General features: G+C 50.6%; 1 protein-coding gene across 3 annotated transcripts in view; it reads right to left on the reverse strand.

The window, feature by feature from the left end:
- MYLK (myosin light chain kinase) overlaps positions 1 to 17,688 on the reverse strand; it is a 192,371-nt gene that overhangs the window by 60,898 nt on the left and 113,785 nt on the right. For all 3 annotated transcript variants that reach the window (XM_005893405.3, XM_070370247.1, XM_070370255.1), the window contains one exon: positions 10,020 to 10,112. In XM_005893405.3, the coding sequence (XP_005893467.2) occupies positions 10,020 to 10,112 (93 nt within the window). The remainder of the gene's footprint in view (positions 1 to 10,019; positions 10,113 to 17,688) is intronic.

Consider the following 17,688-nt stretch of genomic DNA (forward strand, 5'->3'; position numbering starts at 1 on the left):
TACTAAAACCACAGATTCCTGACCTTCCTTGGGGTGTGGATGCTGCTGATCCCTGTGCCTTCTGGGGATACCGCTTCGTATACTACACTGAAGGCCTTTCAGTTTCTACAGTGCCAGGCTTTTGCTGTCAGCTCTTTGCTGACTCATTCACATATCACTGCTGCCGGGTGGGTCCCATACCGCTCTGAGGTGGTTTCATCAGCAGTTATCACAAGGCATGGCAACTGCGGAAACCTGCCCCCATTACGCATATACCCTGCAAGTTCCCTGAGGACAGGTACAGGGCCATCATGTTCATCTTCTGTATCCCCAGGCCTTGCTCAGTACTGGGAACAGGCTAGAAAATACCTTTTAAAGGAATGAGTGGAATCCCCGGGGAACTCTGCTACCACGGAATTTCCTGAGAACACTTCATCACAGCCCTGGGCTCTGATGCTCAGAGATGAAGCCCATTGGCTTGAATCCTGTGCAACATTCCATGAAAAGGAGAAGGCCCCTAGCTCTGTCACCAATTTAGATCAAAGTGGCCAGGTGCTGAGCCTTCCACCCCAGACAGGAGACTGAGTCTGGAAGAAGTGAAGCAGCCCAATAAAAACATCAAAGTCAAAACACTGAATTTAGAAGCCTCCTGGGAAACCTGGAGCTGGGCTGGAAAGACTAGCTTCCAATCGTGTGGGTAAGGCATCTTTTGCTTTTGCCCCAGCCTGTCCACACCCAGCTAGTCCTGGCCTCATGAACCTTCCTTCTGCCCTCGGAGGGAGGAGGTGAGCACCCCACAGGAGTTTCCACGCTGCTCAGTTTGAAGACACATGAGTCTGTCTCTCCAGTGAATCCATAGAGCAGAAAGATCAGAGTCAGCCATTGAGAGATATTTACAGAGCCCAAAGGTGGATCTCACAGCTTCCAAAGGGTCTGAGATAATGAAGAGCTGGAGGAAACTGGGGAGGTAGTATCAGTAGCCTTGGGTCCAGGGAGGTCCCTGGATCTCTGCCTCTCTGGGGACATTTCCCTTTTTAGGTAGCTAGCTAAAAATAGACATCAAACCCTTCACAATTCCCCAAATAAGCATTCACTTTCTGCCACAAGCTCCTGAAGGGGACACGGGTTGGGTGACATGTGAAGGGAGCACCCACCCTGTGGGCTGTGTCACAGCAGGGGGTGGCGGTGAGGATCTGGGGATGGGGCTAGATCTCACTGTCCTGCACCGGGGCAGGCTCAGGGCTCCAGGGGGCTTTAAACAGCACCCTCGACACTGTCCCCCTCCACCCCCACCCCACACACATCAGGCCCTTTCCAGCCCCTCCTTACAAACTTGTGGAAAAACATTGGTCATTTTCCCAGAATGAACATCTCTGGGCAAATTTCCTGTACACATTCCCTCACAGCAAAGGCCGTCACATAAGATTCCAGAGGAACACTGATCCTCTTGTTACTGCAAACACCCAGCCCCAGGCCGCTGGGACACAGAACATTGGGGCCGTTGTGAAAGGGGCAGCCCGCATGGCTGGGACAGCAGCACGAGCGTTGTCTGACTGGCACCCTCCAGGGCATCCCTGGGAGGACCCACCCTGCCACGGAACTGGCTCGTGGGAGACGACGGAAGAGCAGGGAAGTAGACAGACCCAGCAGCCCAGGGGTGGAAGCACAGGTCCACACACACAGTGTGCTGGAGGGCGGCGTGAGCACCAAGACCAATACTTTGGTTGGGAGTAACCAGGAGTTGGCTCAGCTTTCAAAGACATTCATGGAAATAGCCCCGCTTCTCTCCCAGGGTCCCACAACTTTCCCTGTCGAGCAAGTCTCAATGCCAAGTCTTAACCTCTCCAGCATTTCCTTCCAGCCCTTTGACTCCTGGAGAGCATATTGAAAAGAAAGATGGGATCCTGGAGAAACCCTTCAAGATAATTGGACACTGCTTTTGATACCCAAAAATGCTTTCAAGGTGATCGACTTTTGGTTTCAGGGACAGACACATTCAGGAGACCAAGGCAAAGACATCTAAGAGCATCATAATCTGGGACAGTAGTGAGAGAAGTCAAAGAGACTGGTAAAAGGGGTGAAGCTCAGGCCAAGACCAGGCATAGAACACAAGGGGTGTTCCGCCTTCACCATCTCCAGATCCCAGGAACATGGGAACTGATGAGGACACTTCAAAAGGGAAATACTTACTATATCCCTATTTCAGACCAGCCCCTGAAATTTCAGAGATGGACAGGCCTTGGTTCCTATTCCCTAATCGTACATGTGCCCTATGGATGTTTCTGTCTTTTCTAAAAGATCATCAGCTTTACAGACTGATAGGAGGAATCCCTGGGCCTGTTATCACAGTGCCTCTCTGTATTTTCTTTTTCTTTTTGGCCACACTACGTAGCACGTGGGATCCTAGACCAGGGATCCTGGTTCCTAGACCAGGGATTGAACCCGAACCCTCTATGTTGGAAGCTCAGAGTCTTAATCACTGGATCCTGCCTCTCTGTATTTTTCTTAAGCCATTCCTTAAGCCCCAGCAATGTCTCTTTCACACAAAACTCGTCAGATCCCCTCCAGCTGGAACACCCTAAACCTGGACCCCATGCATACAGCCTCCCTCCTGTCTGGATGTCTCTGTTGCTGTGTGTTCACACTTGCTGGAGCTTCCACTTTCCACACACCAGATGATGCGAAGGGCTTTAGCCAACCCTGCTTCACTCCAAAGAAAAGCATTCTATTGAATGGCCTGATGTCAGAGCTAGAAAAGGCCTGGGGTCAGTTGGAGAAAGTCCCCACTTGACACTGTAGAAGGAGGAGGGGCTTTGACCAAGGTCAAGGCCACATTCACAGAGGCAGAACCAAGAACCTTCACTCTCTGCTCTCCACCCCAAGGGCTGTCTGCTGGTACCTTGTGCCTGAGTGCTGGCCCAGCATGGGCCACACACAGTAAAGGGGCATCTGGAGGTCCGACAAGGAAGGGTGTTGCAGCCCCCCACGTCCCCACACCCCCACAGGTGGAAGATGTTTTTCCCCCAGCCCACGCTCCTCTCCTGTTCCTTCTTCAAAGGTGGGAGACGACCCTCTCTGGGCTGGAGATGTGCGTAAAGTTTTCCAGGAGTGCAGACACTACATTTCCATCAGGAGGGGGGAAAGCGGCCAGAAAGAAGAATGCACAATTGACAAAAGTCAAATATGGGACTGTGGGTTAGACAGTATCAGTTCAGTGTTAGATGTCCTGATTTTAAGAACTGCATTGCGGTTATATTCTTAGAAGATACACAATAAGACATTTAGAGGTCAAGGGCATGATGTCTATTTGTAGGCAGTATATATATTTGTCTCTACGTGAAAGTGAAAGTTGCTCAGTCTTGTCTGACTCTTTGCGACCCCATAGACTATACAGGGGGAATTCTCCAGGCCAGAATACTGGAGTGGGTAGCCACTCCCTTCTCCAGGGGATCTTCCTAACCCAGGGATCGAACCCAGGTCTCCCACATTGCAGGCAGATTCTTTACCAGCTGAACCACAAGGGAAATCCATCTCTATATGGTGAATGGTGAATATGTATGACTAGATATAGCATATATATGGTATTATAAATATAGATATGAATATTTGATGAATGGTGTATGAATGCAGAGTTCCAAAGAATAGCAAGAAGAGATAAGAAAGCCTTCCTCAGTGATTAATGCAAAGAAATAGAGGAAAACAACAGAATGGGAAAGACTAGAGATCTCTTCAAGAAAATTAGAGATACCAAGGGGACATTTCATGCAAAGATGGGCTCGATAAAGGACAGAAATGGTATGGACCTAACAGAAGCAGAAGATATCAAGAAGAGGTGGCAAGAATACACAGAAGAACTATACAAAAAAGATCTTCATGACCAGATAATCACGATGGTGTGGTCACTCACCTAGAGCCAGACATCCTGGCATGTGAAGTCAAGTGGGCCTTAGAAAGTATCACTACGAACAAAGCTAGTGGAGGTGATGGAATTCCAGTTGAGCTATTCCAAATCCTGAAAGATGATGCTGTGAAAGTGCTGCACTCAATATGCCAGCAAATTTGGAAAACTCAGCAGTGGCCACAGGACTGGAAAAGGTCAGTTTTCATTCCAATCCCAAAGAAAGGCAATGCCAAAGAATGCTCAAACTGCCACACAATTGCACTCATCTCACATACTAGTAAAGTAATGCTCAAAATTCTCCAAGCCAGGCTTCAGCCATATGTGAACCATGAACTTCTTGATGTTCAAGCTGGTTTTGGAAAAGGCAGAGGAACCAGCAATCAAATTGCCAACATCCGCTGGATCATGGAAAAAGCAAGAGAGTTCCAGAAAAACATCTATTTCTGCTTTATTGACTATGCCAAAGCCTTTGACTGTGTGGATCACAATAAACTGTGGAAAATTCTGAAAGAGATGGGAATACCAGACCACCTGACCTGCCTCTTGAGAAATCCGTATGCAGGTCAGGAAGCAACAGTTAGAACTGGACATGGAACAACAGACTGGTTACAAATAGGAAAAGGATTACTTCAAGGCTGCATATTGTCACCCTGCTTATTTAACTTCTATGTAGAGTACATCATGAGAAACGCTGGGCTGGAAGAAACACAAGCTGGAATCAAGATTGCCAGAAGAAATATCAATAACCTCAGATATGCAGATGACACCACCCTTATGGCAGAAAGTGAAGAGGAAATAAAAAGCCTCTTGATGAAAGTGAAAGTGGAGAGTTAAAAAGTTGGCTTAAAGCTCAACATTCAGAAAACGAAGCTCATGGCATCTGGTCCCATCACTTCATGGGAAACAGATGGGGAAACAGTGGAAACAGTGGCAGACTTTATTTTTTTTTGCTCCAAAATCACTGCAGATGATGACTGCAGCCATGAAATTAAAAGACGCTTACTCCTTGGAAGGAAAGTTATGACCAACCTAGATAGCATATTCAAAAGCAGAGACATTACTTTGCCAACAAAGATCCGTCTAGTCAAGGCTATGGTTTTTCCTGCGGTCATGTATGGATGTGAGAGTTGGACTGTGAAGAAGGCTGAGCACTGAAGAATTGATGCTTTTGAACTGTGGTGTTGGAGAAGACTCTTGAGAGTCCCTTGGACTGCAAGGAGATCCAACCAGTCCATTCTGAAGGAGATCAGCCCTGGGATTTCTTTGGAGGGAATGATGCTAAAGCTGAAACTCCAGTACTTTGGCTACCTCATGTGAAGAGTTGACTCATTGGAAAAGACTCTGATGCTGGGAGGGATTGGGGGCAGGAGGAGAAGGGGACGACAGAGGATGAGATGGCTGGATGGCATCACTGACTCGATGGACGTGAATCTGAGTGAACTCCGGGAGTTGGTGATGGACAGGGAGGCCTGGCGTGCTGCGATTCATGAGGTCACAAAGAGTTGGACATGACCGAGCGACTGAACTGAACTGTATATATATGAGTTTATACATAATGACAAAACAATAGGACAAAATGTAAATAATGGAAGTTTCTTATACTGTTCTTGCACCTTTTCTGTAAATTTGAAATTATACCAGAATAAAGTTATTAAAAAAATTCCCATTGAGAGGCATGCAGCAAAGACCCTGACAGGTCTCAAGAACCAGGAAAGCATACCAGCTGTCATCTTTTTCTCCCCGCAGCTCTGAGGGCAGTCAGACCCGTGTCCCCTGGAGGATGGTGCCTCCGCTGTTTGGATAGCACAAGGATGGCCCTGAGACTGTGGAAGGCGCAGACTGGTGTGGGGGGAGTGTGGGTCAGGGTTGCCCTCACAGTGCCCACATCTTACCAGCTGCCAGACTCTGGGCAGGGCAGTTTAGCTCTCAAGGCTCAGTTCAGCTCATCTGTAAAATGGAACAACTAATCGTAGCTCAGTGGAATGAGACTTGCCCGAAGCAACACAGACCGAGTGTCTAAGATGATGCCTGCTACATAGGTGCTCAGGAAAACTCTTGTTTGGTGCGATGGGCGGATGACTTATTCAGAGGCCCTTGTGATCTTCTGTAGCACTTGCGCATTTCTCCCTCTAGTCTTTCCTCAATAAGAGGAATGTTATTCCTCATCAACCAAACCACATTTCTCTCCTCATCTGTAACCTGGCTCACCATCTCCCTCATTCAGAAATCTTTCCTCACTTTCCAAATCTGACAGCCTCCTCACTTCTGTACTTGTGAGCTGGTTGTCCAGCAGGTTAACTTGTACTTCCACCAGTTTTCTCTCATCCAGCCCCTTGGGTTTGGGCAAATCAGCTTGGCTTTTCCCTCATGTTCCCCAGAGCTTGGCTGCAGCGGTGGCCCCAGGGACTCTTAGGCAATGTGTGGACGAGGACCATCTACTCTCATAGCTGACAGCTCTTCACAGGACCAAACACTCAAGCTGGGAAGGGGAGGCCACCAGACATGCATCTGGCCACCATCTGTTTGACAAGGAAACCACTCAGCTTTCCCTTGGCCACTGGAGGAAAGATGTATTTCCTGGTTACATTAGGTACTTCCCAGTCCTAGACAAAAATGAATACACATACACAGCCAGACCAGTCAACGACATGAGAATCTGGGCTTTCTCATGGAATCAGAAATGCCTGGGGCAGAGGATGGCAATGCTAACAGAATAAGACAAGTTGAAGAGGTGCACAGACTGCGTAATTCCACTTCTGTGGGAAAAAATTCAACTGATGTATTTGCATGTGTATATAAGAATATTTATAAAACAGTAATTGTGAATATATTTAAGCAGGTGAGTAGGATTAGGGTAAGATGAAAGAGGGCTTTCATGTTGCACTGGGTAAACTTCTGTACTATTCAAAATATTTGAACAAGAAGACAGGCATATTTAATGTATGTAATTAAAAAATAATGCAAATTATCCCCCAAAGTAAGAAAAGAACTCGGGATGCAGCCCTGAAAGACATCCCCTTCATTTCCTGTCTTGGGCAGCTACCTTCTCAGGAGCCTCCTGGGAAGGGAGCCCCAGGGTAGTGCGCAGGTACCCTGGGAACTTGCAGGTTTCTGAAGGAATCACCCCGCTAATGCTCTCAGCATCCCAGCGGGTGACGGCTGGGGTAATGAGGGGGCAGGGGTCATGGGCCAGCAAAGAGATTCAGCGTGGCCATTACCATACATGGAGACACACACTTCCATCCTTTTGGGAGTAAGACATCTGTCTGTGACTCCAACTTGAAGACTTTTCTACACAGAGTGAAATTTCCCTTCAGCAGACAAGCGATGTTGGCTGGAGTTAATGCTATCACAGATGTGTGTGTCTGCTAGGGAGAGAAAGCACTTTCAGCCAGCCCTGCCCCTCCTGTTAAGCAGCACTGCCCGCTGAGCCCCATTCCCTGAGCCCTCTGCAGGGCAAAGAACCATGGGGTTCAGCCTCTACCAAGAGCATCTTGCTCCCTCTGTAAAGGCGGGTGCTGGAATACCCTGAGGACCTGGGCCTGAGGAGCCCCCAGGTGCTTCCACATTTAAGGGAGGCAGTAGAGAAGACCTGCTTCTGCTTTCTCAAGACCAGCGGAGCAAGAGCACCAGGCTTCCCTCTGGAGCAGCTGCTCGCCAGCCTGACTGGCAGCACCTTGGGAGGGCCCAGGAGCTGAAACAAATACTGAAGCTGTCCACCACCAGAGGAGGCTCTGATCCAATGAGTCTGGGGTACAGCAGGCAGCAGCATTTTTAAATGGTCCCTAGGTGAATCTAATATGCAGCCAGGGTTGCAAGCCCCTTCCCTAGAAGTGCATGATGACAACTCGACCGGGGTTTTCTGAAGACTTCTCAAGGCCACAAACCCACGAGGCTGCTCACTGTCTCCAGCTTGTGTCTCTCTTTCACAACTCTGCTCCCACCCCACCTCCCTTCCCTGGGGATCTCATTGGAATGGATGTGCCAGGGCGGAGGACAGAAGACTGCTGGCCTCCCAGCTGGAACCCCAGGGATCCCTGCTTCTGCCCCTACGAGGGAAGAACAGTCACTCAGACCAGTTCACTGCCACTTGGTGCTCTTCTAAGAGCCCACGGCTCTCCTGCTGATTTGCTCCCATAACCAAGAGCACAGGCCCAAGTCAGAAGGTAAAATCACTAACCCCTTCTCACCAGGTTTTTTAAAAGAATTGTTTCTGCATTTCCAACAACTCATTAAATGCCTACTTTGGATACTCAGAGGCTCCTGGGTAGTTGGATATCCATGAGAAATTATCGCTCCAGTTCGGTTGGCACAGCATACTGCAGGCTGAGAGGGCCCCCTGACAGCCTAGCTGGTATGTGCATGAGGAACCCAAGCTCCTCACTGGGGAGGGATATATGTTGCTTTGATGAGATGCGAATAAAACTAAGTTCCAGAACACTGCCTTGTAATGGAAAAGCGGAGGCAGCCTGTGAATTACCCTCGCTCACTTCCCTTGTTAGCACAGGTATTCAGGAGTTTGTCTTGTCTTTTGCTGTTTAAAACACAGAAAGAGCATGTTGGGATGTCCAGGAAACCCCATACCTCCTGTTAACATTGGAGCTTTCAAGGCAAAGTTCTAACAAAATTAGACAATAGTTCATCAGTAGGGGAAGCCAGGAGAAGTCAATGGCACCCCACTCAGTTACTCTTGCCTGGAGAATCCCTGGAGAATCCCAGAATTCTTGCCTCCTGGAGAGTCTGGACAGAGGAGCCTGGTAGGCTGCAGTCCATGGGGTCGCTAAGAGTCAGACGCGACTGAGCGACTTCACTTTCACTTTTCACTTTCATGCATTGGAGAAGGAAATGGTAACCCACTCCAGTGTTCTTGCCTGGAGAATCCCAGGGATGGGGGAGCCTGGTGGGCTGCCGTCTCTGGGGTCGCACAGAGTCAGACATGACTGAAGCGACTTAGCAGCAGCAGCAGCAGCAGGGGAAGCCAGGGCTGCATTATGATCTTTGTGGACTCTAAGCACCTTTGCCTTTCAAGGCCCCTTCATTCATTAAAGAAAAAATATATATATCTGTATATATGTAAGTTACATTTTATAACTGCATTGGTATAAAGATGAATATTAATATTAAAAATTAAAACATCTTCTTTGATCTAAAAGTTAATTTTCTTCCTAATTTTATAAGATATTGAAACATATTTGTGGGACTGTAAAAGCCCCCCCATAAGATGAGGGGGTCCTGGAAGAGGCCGAGATTCAAAAAGAGGGAGAAAGCTGTGCAGAGTCACAGAAAAAGCCCCATTCCTGCTCAGCTGTTTAGACCACAGCTGCAAGCTGATTCCAAAAGATGTGGGTAAAGCCCTTCTACGAACAGGTCACAGCACCGTCATCCTGAAAGGCGCACCCCTGAGTTGGCCCAGTCACCTTACAAAGTAGGAGGGAGGAGGAGACAGACATGTCACCGTGACACTGGGAAGGAGACAGCCTTCTGGCAGAAGTGGGTGCTGAGTACTACAGGGGCTCACAGGAGAGAAGAGCTCCTTTCAGCCACAGCAAGTACAAACTCAGGGATGAGACGGCTTTTCCGTGGGAGTCTGTCTGAAGACAGAGATGCCCAAGCAAAGGCACGAGGGGAGGAGCACAGGGCTGGCTGGAGCGCGCCGAGGAGCTCAGCTTGCCTTGAGGATAAAACACAGGAAAGGAGCTGGGGGGCAGGGCAGCACTCAGATGGGAAGGCTGAGGTGCGATGTCAGAAAGTGTGTGCACGTGTGGCAGGCGTGCCAGGGTGGCCACCTGGAAAGGTTCACCCATACAGGGTTGGTGGGCTCTGTGGGCGACTGGGGACTCCAGCTGGGATTGATCTGGTCAGAGCCCCCCTTGAGAAGGTGCATCTGGCAGGAAAGACAGCTGAGACAGACTAGGGGATGGTCTCCCAGGGGTCTTGGTGGGAAGCAGAAGGGGCCTGACTGGGGCTGACAGAGGACACGGATATCCTTCGGCCAGAAGACATGGGAGGGATGAAGAAGGGTCACCAGGGGCTCATGGGGTACCAGGGTGAGCACAGGGGCCAGGCTCTGCAGAGCACGGACAAGGCAGTGGCGGCCCTTGGTCCTGGGCTTGCCTGGAAGAGCTGAACAGGTACTTACTTTCTGTTCCTAGCACTGGAGGAAGAGAGCTCTTCGGCCTCCGGGCTTTCATCTCCGGGGCCTTGGCATTTTCACTGGTGGGGGCATCTGGAACTAAATGGGAACAATAAACATGAGTCGGCAGCCGCCCAGGGAAAGAAGCAGAAGAGACGTTGCAATAAAAATCCCACCTCCACCACCCACCACGATAGTCCTCCCCACCCTGCTCCACTCAGAGGGCCCTTCGTGCTACGGGGCAGATGGCACCTGGGCTGGCATCAAGAGCACCAAAGACGGAGCAGTTGTGCCACCAGGCCTTATACATCAAGTGCAGAGCAAAGTCCCCCTGAAGATGGATGGACAGGCCTCTCTGGGAGCTGGTGAGCATTTCCACCTCTGCTGTGGGTGCGGGCCAGCAGAACCGCATCAGCAGGACCCCTCTGCTCACCCAGGCACCGCCTTTCCCTTCACTGGGTCTTAACCCACTTGGGCTAAACATTCTGGACTTCCAGAAGCCTGCTCTGTACAGAGAGGTCTCTTAAACAGAGGAAGCAAGGCACAGGGTGGCTGCCCCTGGGCTCATGATCTGGAGGGGTCTTGAAGCCTCCATTTTCTCTAACTCCCTTGGAACAAGGGCACTGACAGTCAGACCTCCAGATCAGATGGAGGCCTCTGAGCTGGCAGTCGGCATGCCTCACTCGCTCTGGACTTGGACCTGTCATGGGGGCTTCTGCACTCTCCCCAAAGCAGACCCAGTGGAACCCCGCAGCGGTAGCCTCTGGGCAGAGCTGAAATGCTACACGACTCCTCAGGCCTGTCCTCCACTATCCCTCTTCACGTTCACGCCAAGTGTGGATGATGCCAGGGGAAGCCCTCCCTTGGCAGCAGGGCGTCAACTACAAACTGGCATTTGCCATGGGCTCTTGCCATCTACCTCCACAAAGATTCAATAGGTGCTGCTGACCTCCAATACCTCCCGAAAGAATTTCAGAGGGGAGAGCAGAGCCGAGGCACTCTGCGTTCTGGGAGGGCAGCGGGTAGGAAACTCGCAGGACACAACTTCAGGTAAACATACTTTCAGGAGCAAATTTTAGGAGCCCAATTCTTGTATCTCCTCATATCTAGAAAAACACTAAAAATCCTTCATGGTGATGACGGTTTCTCGTGACTAGCACAAGCTTCACGAGACTAGCAGAAACCTTCTGGAAAAATATGTGCTTGATTGCATGTATTCACCCTTCACCAAAATTTCATATATACTTACCTTTCCGCCCCCATCTCTTTGGAGCGGTTTCTCAGAGCTATCTGAGGTGCTGTCTCCTGGGTTATGGTCCTCATTTTGCGCTAAATAAAGCTTAACTAGCAACTCTCACGTTACGCTTTTTTTTTTTTTTTAATTGCCAAGGTGCTAGGCTGGGCTGAGTGGAAAAGGAAAAGGCCCTCACTGGGCCTTAAAGAGACCAGACTGGAGCAAGTTGCAGGGAAACTGCCCGCGGACCAGGATAAGAAGGAGCTGGCTGTGCTGCTATCACTAGGTTCCAGCATTTTCCCCACAAGGAACTCCCTTCAGAGGCCGTGCTAGGAGGGAGCCTCCCCCACTCAAAGCCCCTTCCTGTGCATCCTCTTCCTGCCCCTGAAGAGGAAGCACGAGGGAGAAAGGAGCGGGTGGGACTTTCCAGCTGAGGCTTGGCCACATTCCTGTGGCTTGGCTGGTGAGGAAGGGCCATCTCCCTGTCCCTCCTCCAAGGTGGGGCAATCCTGGCTGCTAACACGTGCTTTCCCCTAGACTGGACACTAGGGCTTCTGGCGGGTGGGCACATAAGCACAGAACTAGGGGCTGGGCGCGTACGATTCCCCGGCATGCAGACTCAGTGCTCCTCTCAGGATGCATTGCTCCTTCTAGATGGCGTTGGGTTCTTTCCTGCTCTAGAATGTGGGTCTCTCCCTATGTATTCCTTTACATCAATAGGCTTCCTTCCTAAACCAAGGCCAGCCCACTCTTTGTTACCTGGGTAATCCAGGAATCCCCCTGCCCTGCTGCCATCCCCAGCTGAGTGTTATCCTCTGCTGCCTTCCGTAAGAGCCAAAAAGCCCCAGATGATGAGCCAGGGCCCCCACCATCCATAACCAACATGGCCTGTGTCCTGTCTCCTCAGCAGGAAGTGCCATGGGGAAGGGATGATTTCATTTTCTCTTATTGGGTATTCTCCCCAGAAATAGAAATCATTGTCATCTACAGAAAAATCCTTGAAGTGAAGTGAAGTCACTCAGTCGTGTCCGACTCTTTGCGACGCCATGGATTGTAAACTACTATGCTCCTCCATCCATGGAGCTTTCCAGGCAAAAATACTGGAGTGGGTTGCCATTTCCTTCTCCAGAAAAATCCTTAGTACATATTTATTAGCCTTTGGTTCTCAACCTTGGCTGCTCATTAGAAGCACCTGTACCTTGGTATCTCACTCCCCAGATCCCAACTTGATTGGTCTGTGTGTGGGGGTTGGTGTCAATAATATGCCGCCAGGCTGAAAACTGCTAGTCTCTCTGCTCAGGTGGGGGTGTCTGCGGGTGAGCGCAGAGGTGGGGGCGGGTCTCAGGGACTACTGCTAGAGTCAGGAAAGCCTGTCCACACTTCCCTGACATTTGTGGATGAGGCTGCCATACACTAAGGTCATGAGATGAGTCTAGTTTCCCTTGTCTGAGGCCCTCCCTTCTTCCCTTCCTTCCAGACCAGCAGCGACAGCACCAATAACAATTCAAAGAAAGGCACACCCAGACACTTCCTTGTTTTCCCCTTTTAAGGAAGAGGAGGTGAGGACAGAGTAGGTGCACACAGCCCTCTTTTCCTTGGCATCAGCACTCTTCTCACCATCTTTTTCCCAGTGAGTTCCAGGGCATCAGAGGAGGGAGGTAAAGAAGGGCCAAGACTTTTTATTTAAATGATGGGGAGACTGAGGCCCAAGCAAGCAAAGGATGAGAGGGCCAGTCTCCCTGAGTGCCTGAAAGAAGGCAGACAGGGACTGAGATTCCTTCTCTCCTTGAGGGGTTGTGGTGGGCTTTGCTTCTGAGCACCATCAGAGTCAGGAAGGAGAGAGGAGGGCTCTAGTTTTGCCTTTGTCATCAGGAATCCTGGGATCATGCCCAGGGTCTCTATTTCCACATTTGTACAAAGGAAATGACACTTATTTTCTCTGCCTTGTAGCACTGCAAGACTCTAGGGAGAGAAGGCATGCAACGGTGATCATTTACCTATTCATTCACTTCTGCTGTTTGCCACATTGTCTGGCCTCCTTCCCAAATCACTTTAAGATCCTCCCTCTTCAGAAAGCCCTCCCGGAGGCCCTGCTGTATGTTTCCTGGCCCTGCATCCGTCCTCAGAGCGTGGGTGACTGCTTTACAGTGACCTGTGAGCCTGGCGGGCTACAGTCCTTGGGGTCACCAAGAGTCAGAGACGACAGTCTTGTGCTTTGAGTTTTGTTTGTAGACGTTCCCTGCGCTTATCTTTCCATGTGGCCCTGGGGAAAGGGGCTCAACTTTCACTGTCAAACCAGGCACTCCTGCATGCAGACATGGAGCACTGAAGGGGTGGGAGGAGCCCCCTCTTTCCTCTTCAGCACCCCTGCCCCCTTGGGGGTTGTGCCTGTACCACAAGCCATTAACTATCAGTCTGTCCGTGAGAACCACAGCAAGGAGTGGGCTGGGAGGACCATGTGCTTAATCAGAACCAGCTTTGTGCTCACACGCCTGCCCAGGGGATAAAAATAATAGTTATAAAAGTTTAAGAGCAGCGTGTATTTTCTGTCTATTTTAATCAGCTTGTGATGAAACTGAACTCCATTTCTAGATCTGGGCCCCAGGGCTGGAAGTCCTTTGCTGGACTGCTTGTGCCCCCAGAGAAGCACGGGGGAGGAAGGTAGTGGTGTGGGGAGATGGGGGGCCTTGACACAGAGAGGAATACACATCCTTATACGGACAACGCCTCACCCTTCCACTCCTGGGCTAGCTCTGGGCTCAGCCTCCACTGCAGCCTTTCTCCTTCTGTCTCCCCCAAGAGAGGTCATTCCCAGAGCTGCAACTCTCAGTAGGGAGAATGATGTCTTGGGAGGCTTCTGGGAGGGTGTCTGAGCTTCCAGGAGCCCCCAGAATGGGTAGGGCAGAGGGGCTGGCCTCTCTCTCTGCCTTGGAGCAAGCAGCATGCTGGCAAGGCCAGGAGAGAGAAGTCGAACCAGAATGAGTGTCTTCCCAGCTCTGCAGGCCAGTGACCATGTGTCCTTGGGCAAGCTCCTGATCTTCTTCACCAGGAAAATGAGAATAGCCACACCTTCCAGAGGAGGAGATGAGATGTGGAGTAACAGCTGGCATTTATTGGGTACTTAGTCCATGCCTGGGTATCTGGGCTAAGTCGCTTCAGCCATGTCTGACTCTTTGAAACCCCATGGACTGTAGCCCACCAGGCTCCTCTGCCCATGGGATTCTCTATGCAAGAATACTGTAGTGGGTTGCCATGCCTTCTTCTAGGGGATCTTCCCAACCCAGGGACTGAACCACGTCTCTTACATCTCCTACATTGGCAGGCAGGTTCTTTATCACTAGTGCCACCTGGGAAGCCCCAGTCCATGCCTGGTATGATGCTAAGTACTTTATACTCATGTTTCAGGTTGAACCATACTGTTTGCCAATGCTGCTGCTGCTGCTGCTGCTGCTAAGTCGCTTCAGTCGTGTACGACTCTGTGCGACCCCATAGACAGCAGCCTACCAGGCTCCCCGGTCCTCGGGATTCTCCAGGCAAGAACACTGGAGTGGGTTGCCATTTCCTTCTCCACTGTTTGCCAATATTCAGGTGCTTTTGACCTGCTAAATGGTAATTTGATTTAGTTCAACCTAATACATGTTAGCTGCCTGAGTCGATACAAAGAACAAATGGGAGTGGGAGCAGATCAAAGCCAAGAAAAGAGTGGGTCGAAGTCAACTCAGCAATCAGAAGCGTTACCGGGCCATAGTGGCGGTGGATTGCAGCAGTTAGGAGCCAATGGGTAGTTAGCTGCATGCACCGCAAGTTAGGCTTGAAGCTCCCTTCTCACAGTCACAAATCACCCCAAGTTGCCAAACCCAAAGGCCAACGCTCAGGCTCATCTTATTCTACTTGGCAGAGGCGTCTGACGTATTGACCTTCATCATCCTTTCTTGCTGAAATGATCGCTCTCTGGCCTCTAGAGCAACTCTCTCTCCTCGATTTCTTCCTGTCTCACTGCAGCCAGTCCTCTGTGTCTCCTTTGCAGACCACTGTCCAGCCCTGTTTTTCAGTGTTGGGCTCTCTCCTTTTCTCTGCCATCCACATCCACCCCTAGGGACCCCATGTAATCCTAGGACATTCAATGGCCTCATGCAGCTGACTCCTCATATCCTGCCTCCAACCCCAACTCCTGCCTCAACTCCAGATTTGTCTAAATGTCGGCCAATGTGACAAGCCCCCTTGGATATCTTATGGAGTCTTATACCCTTAAACTCCACATGCTTGACTCTGCCCTCACCCTGCCCCGCACATTCTAACCCCAGTAACTGGTACCACCGCTGACATGTGCTCTCTCACAAAAACTAAGGGTCACCTTTGACTTCCCTTTCTCTCCTCTTCCAGTTCCTCAGCAACTCCTATCAGCTGTACTGTCAGAACATGATCAGTCTGGTCATTTCCCACCTCTCCCACGGAGTCTAAGCTCCCTGGACATCACAGCCACCTCACACCTGCTCTCCTCGTCCTCCTCCTGGGTCTGGTCACCACCTGAGGGATCCTTTACCACGTCCAGTGTTGTCCCATCTCACTTAGAATAAAATCCGGTGTCCTGTTGCAGCCCACGTGACCTTGCAGGTCCTCAGCCTCATTTCCCACTCTTTGCCCCTGGCCTGGTGCTCAGCCACACTGGCCTCCTTACCTCTCTTTCTGGGAGCGCCTGCTCACAGCCTCAGCTCAGGGCTGAGCTTCCCGCCCTTACTCTTCCTTCCTACTGCTGAGACTCCTTCCCATACGTCTTCAGGCCTCTGTTCAGACAGGCCCTCCCTCCCCATTGGCCCCGTTTTGCTTTCTCCACAGCACGTGTCATCGCCTGAGATCGTAGGACTTGTCTGCTCATCCATGTTTTTGTCTCTCCCTCACTCCAGTGTAAAGGCTCTGAGACCAGGAGCTTCTGTTTCATTCACTGCTCTGAACCCCAGCCCCCGGGGCAGTGCCTGGCAGGGCAGGCACTGATGTACTGGCTGAACGAATGCCCACTGGAACGCTACACCCCACCACACACACACACACCACCCTCCATGGTTGTGAAACCTCTGATCTCACAGGTGACTGAGGCCCGAAGCCCTTGGTGGGGCAGCTGGGCAGGGTGGCTAGAGCTGCCCTGTCTTGGAGTTGGGGCCTACAAAGGGCTTTGCCTTCTCACCTCTCACCTGGGCCACTCACAGAGGTGCAGGGCTTCCCAGCAAGAAAGGCTGTTAGTAAGGGAGACCTGGCTCTCTCAGACAGTGGAAACTTCAGTGTTATTCAGGGGCACCACACAGTCCAGGGAAAGGTGCAGACTTTAGAACCAGACACACCTGGGTACGAGTCCTGCCAGGGTAACTCATGCTGTGACTCCCTGAGCAGGGTGGCTCAAAGGGCCTGGGCTTTGGAATCAGAGACAGTCAGGGATGTGGCATCCCCTCGTACTGAGTGACTGGGGAAGCCTTCTGACCCTCACTGAACCTGGGTTTTCCCAATGAGAAGGCTACCCTGCCCAATTGTTGCATAAACTAAAAATGCACAAGAGTTTTTGGCCATGGCAAGCCTTGAAGCCCAGCCTTTTCTCCTCGTTGGGGTTTTTTTTCTGACAAATCCTTACCCACTGCAGGCTTCAGCTGCTTTCTGCAGTACAAGCTGACATGCCTGCTGCTACCTCGGATGGAACAGCGGCATGACCATAATCAAGACAGTGCACAGAGCACCCTTTTTCTTATGGAAACAACCGAAGCAGCAGGATTAAAAGAGCCAGATGTGCTGCAATATAAAGGCTACCTCCCTCTGAGGGAGGCAGCAGTGTGGCTAATACAGAACAGCCAATGAACCAAAGTCATTTTCATGAGGTCTTGAAATATATCATTCTATTGGCCACAGATGTAGAGTCTAAGTGGTGTCCAGCACAGGCTACCCGAGTGATGGTGAGTGACTGTCGGGGGCGAGGCCAGTCTGACATCAGCAGCAGCTGTGTTCCTCACCCCTAGTGGAGAGGGACCTTGCAGCCCCTTAGGAGGAATGCAAGACATGTCTTATCCAGAGGTGTAGCGGGGAGCTGCAGATGGAGAGAAATGGAAGACCCTGCACAATGACTGGGCTTAAAAGTTCAGTCAAGGTTACCTCTTAGGGCAAGTGGTTCTTCACTCTATTTTAATTCACGACTCATTTTAAGAATATGGTTAAAAACTATGGACTCTATCTTTTAAAAAATGCTCTAATCCACAAACACACAGAAATTTGCCTATAAGATCAAAGGGCTCGTGGACCCATTGGGTGCTACCGCCAGGTCTTACTGAGTAAGGGAGTGGGGAGAGCTGAGAGGATCGGGGGACAGAGCAGGACTCAAAGCCTATTCAGCTGAGAGAAGCACAGCGGGAGAGATGCTGAAAGGGGGCCAGGGAGCAGCTCAGAAGTCTGCAGTCCTTAACT

The sequence above is a fragment of the Bos mutus genome, chromosome 1 (genome assembly GCF_027580195.1).
Source record: "Bos mutus isolate GX-2022 chromosome 1, NWIPB_WYAK_1.1, whole genome shotgun sequence".
Lineage (NCBI taxonomy): Eukaryota > Metazoa > Chordata > Mammalia > Artiodactyla > Bovidae > Bos > Bos mutus.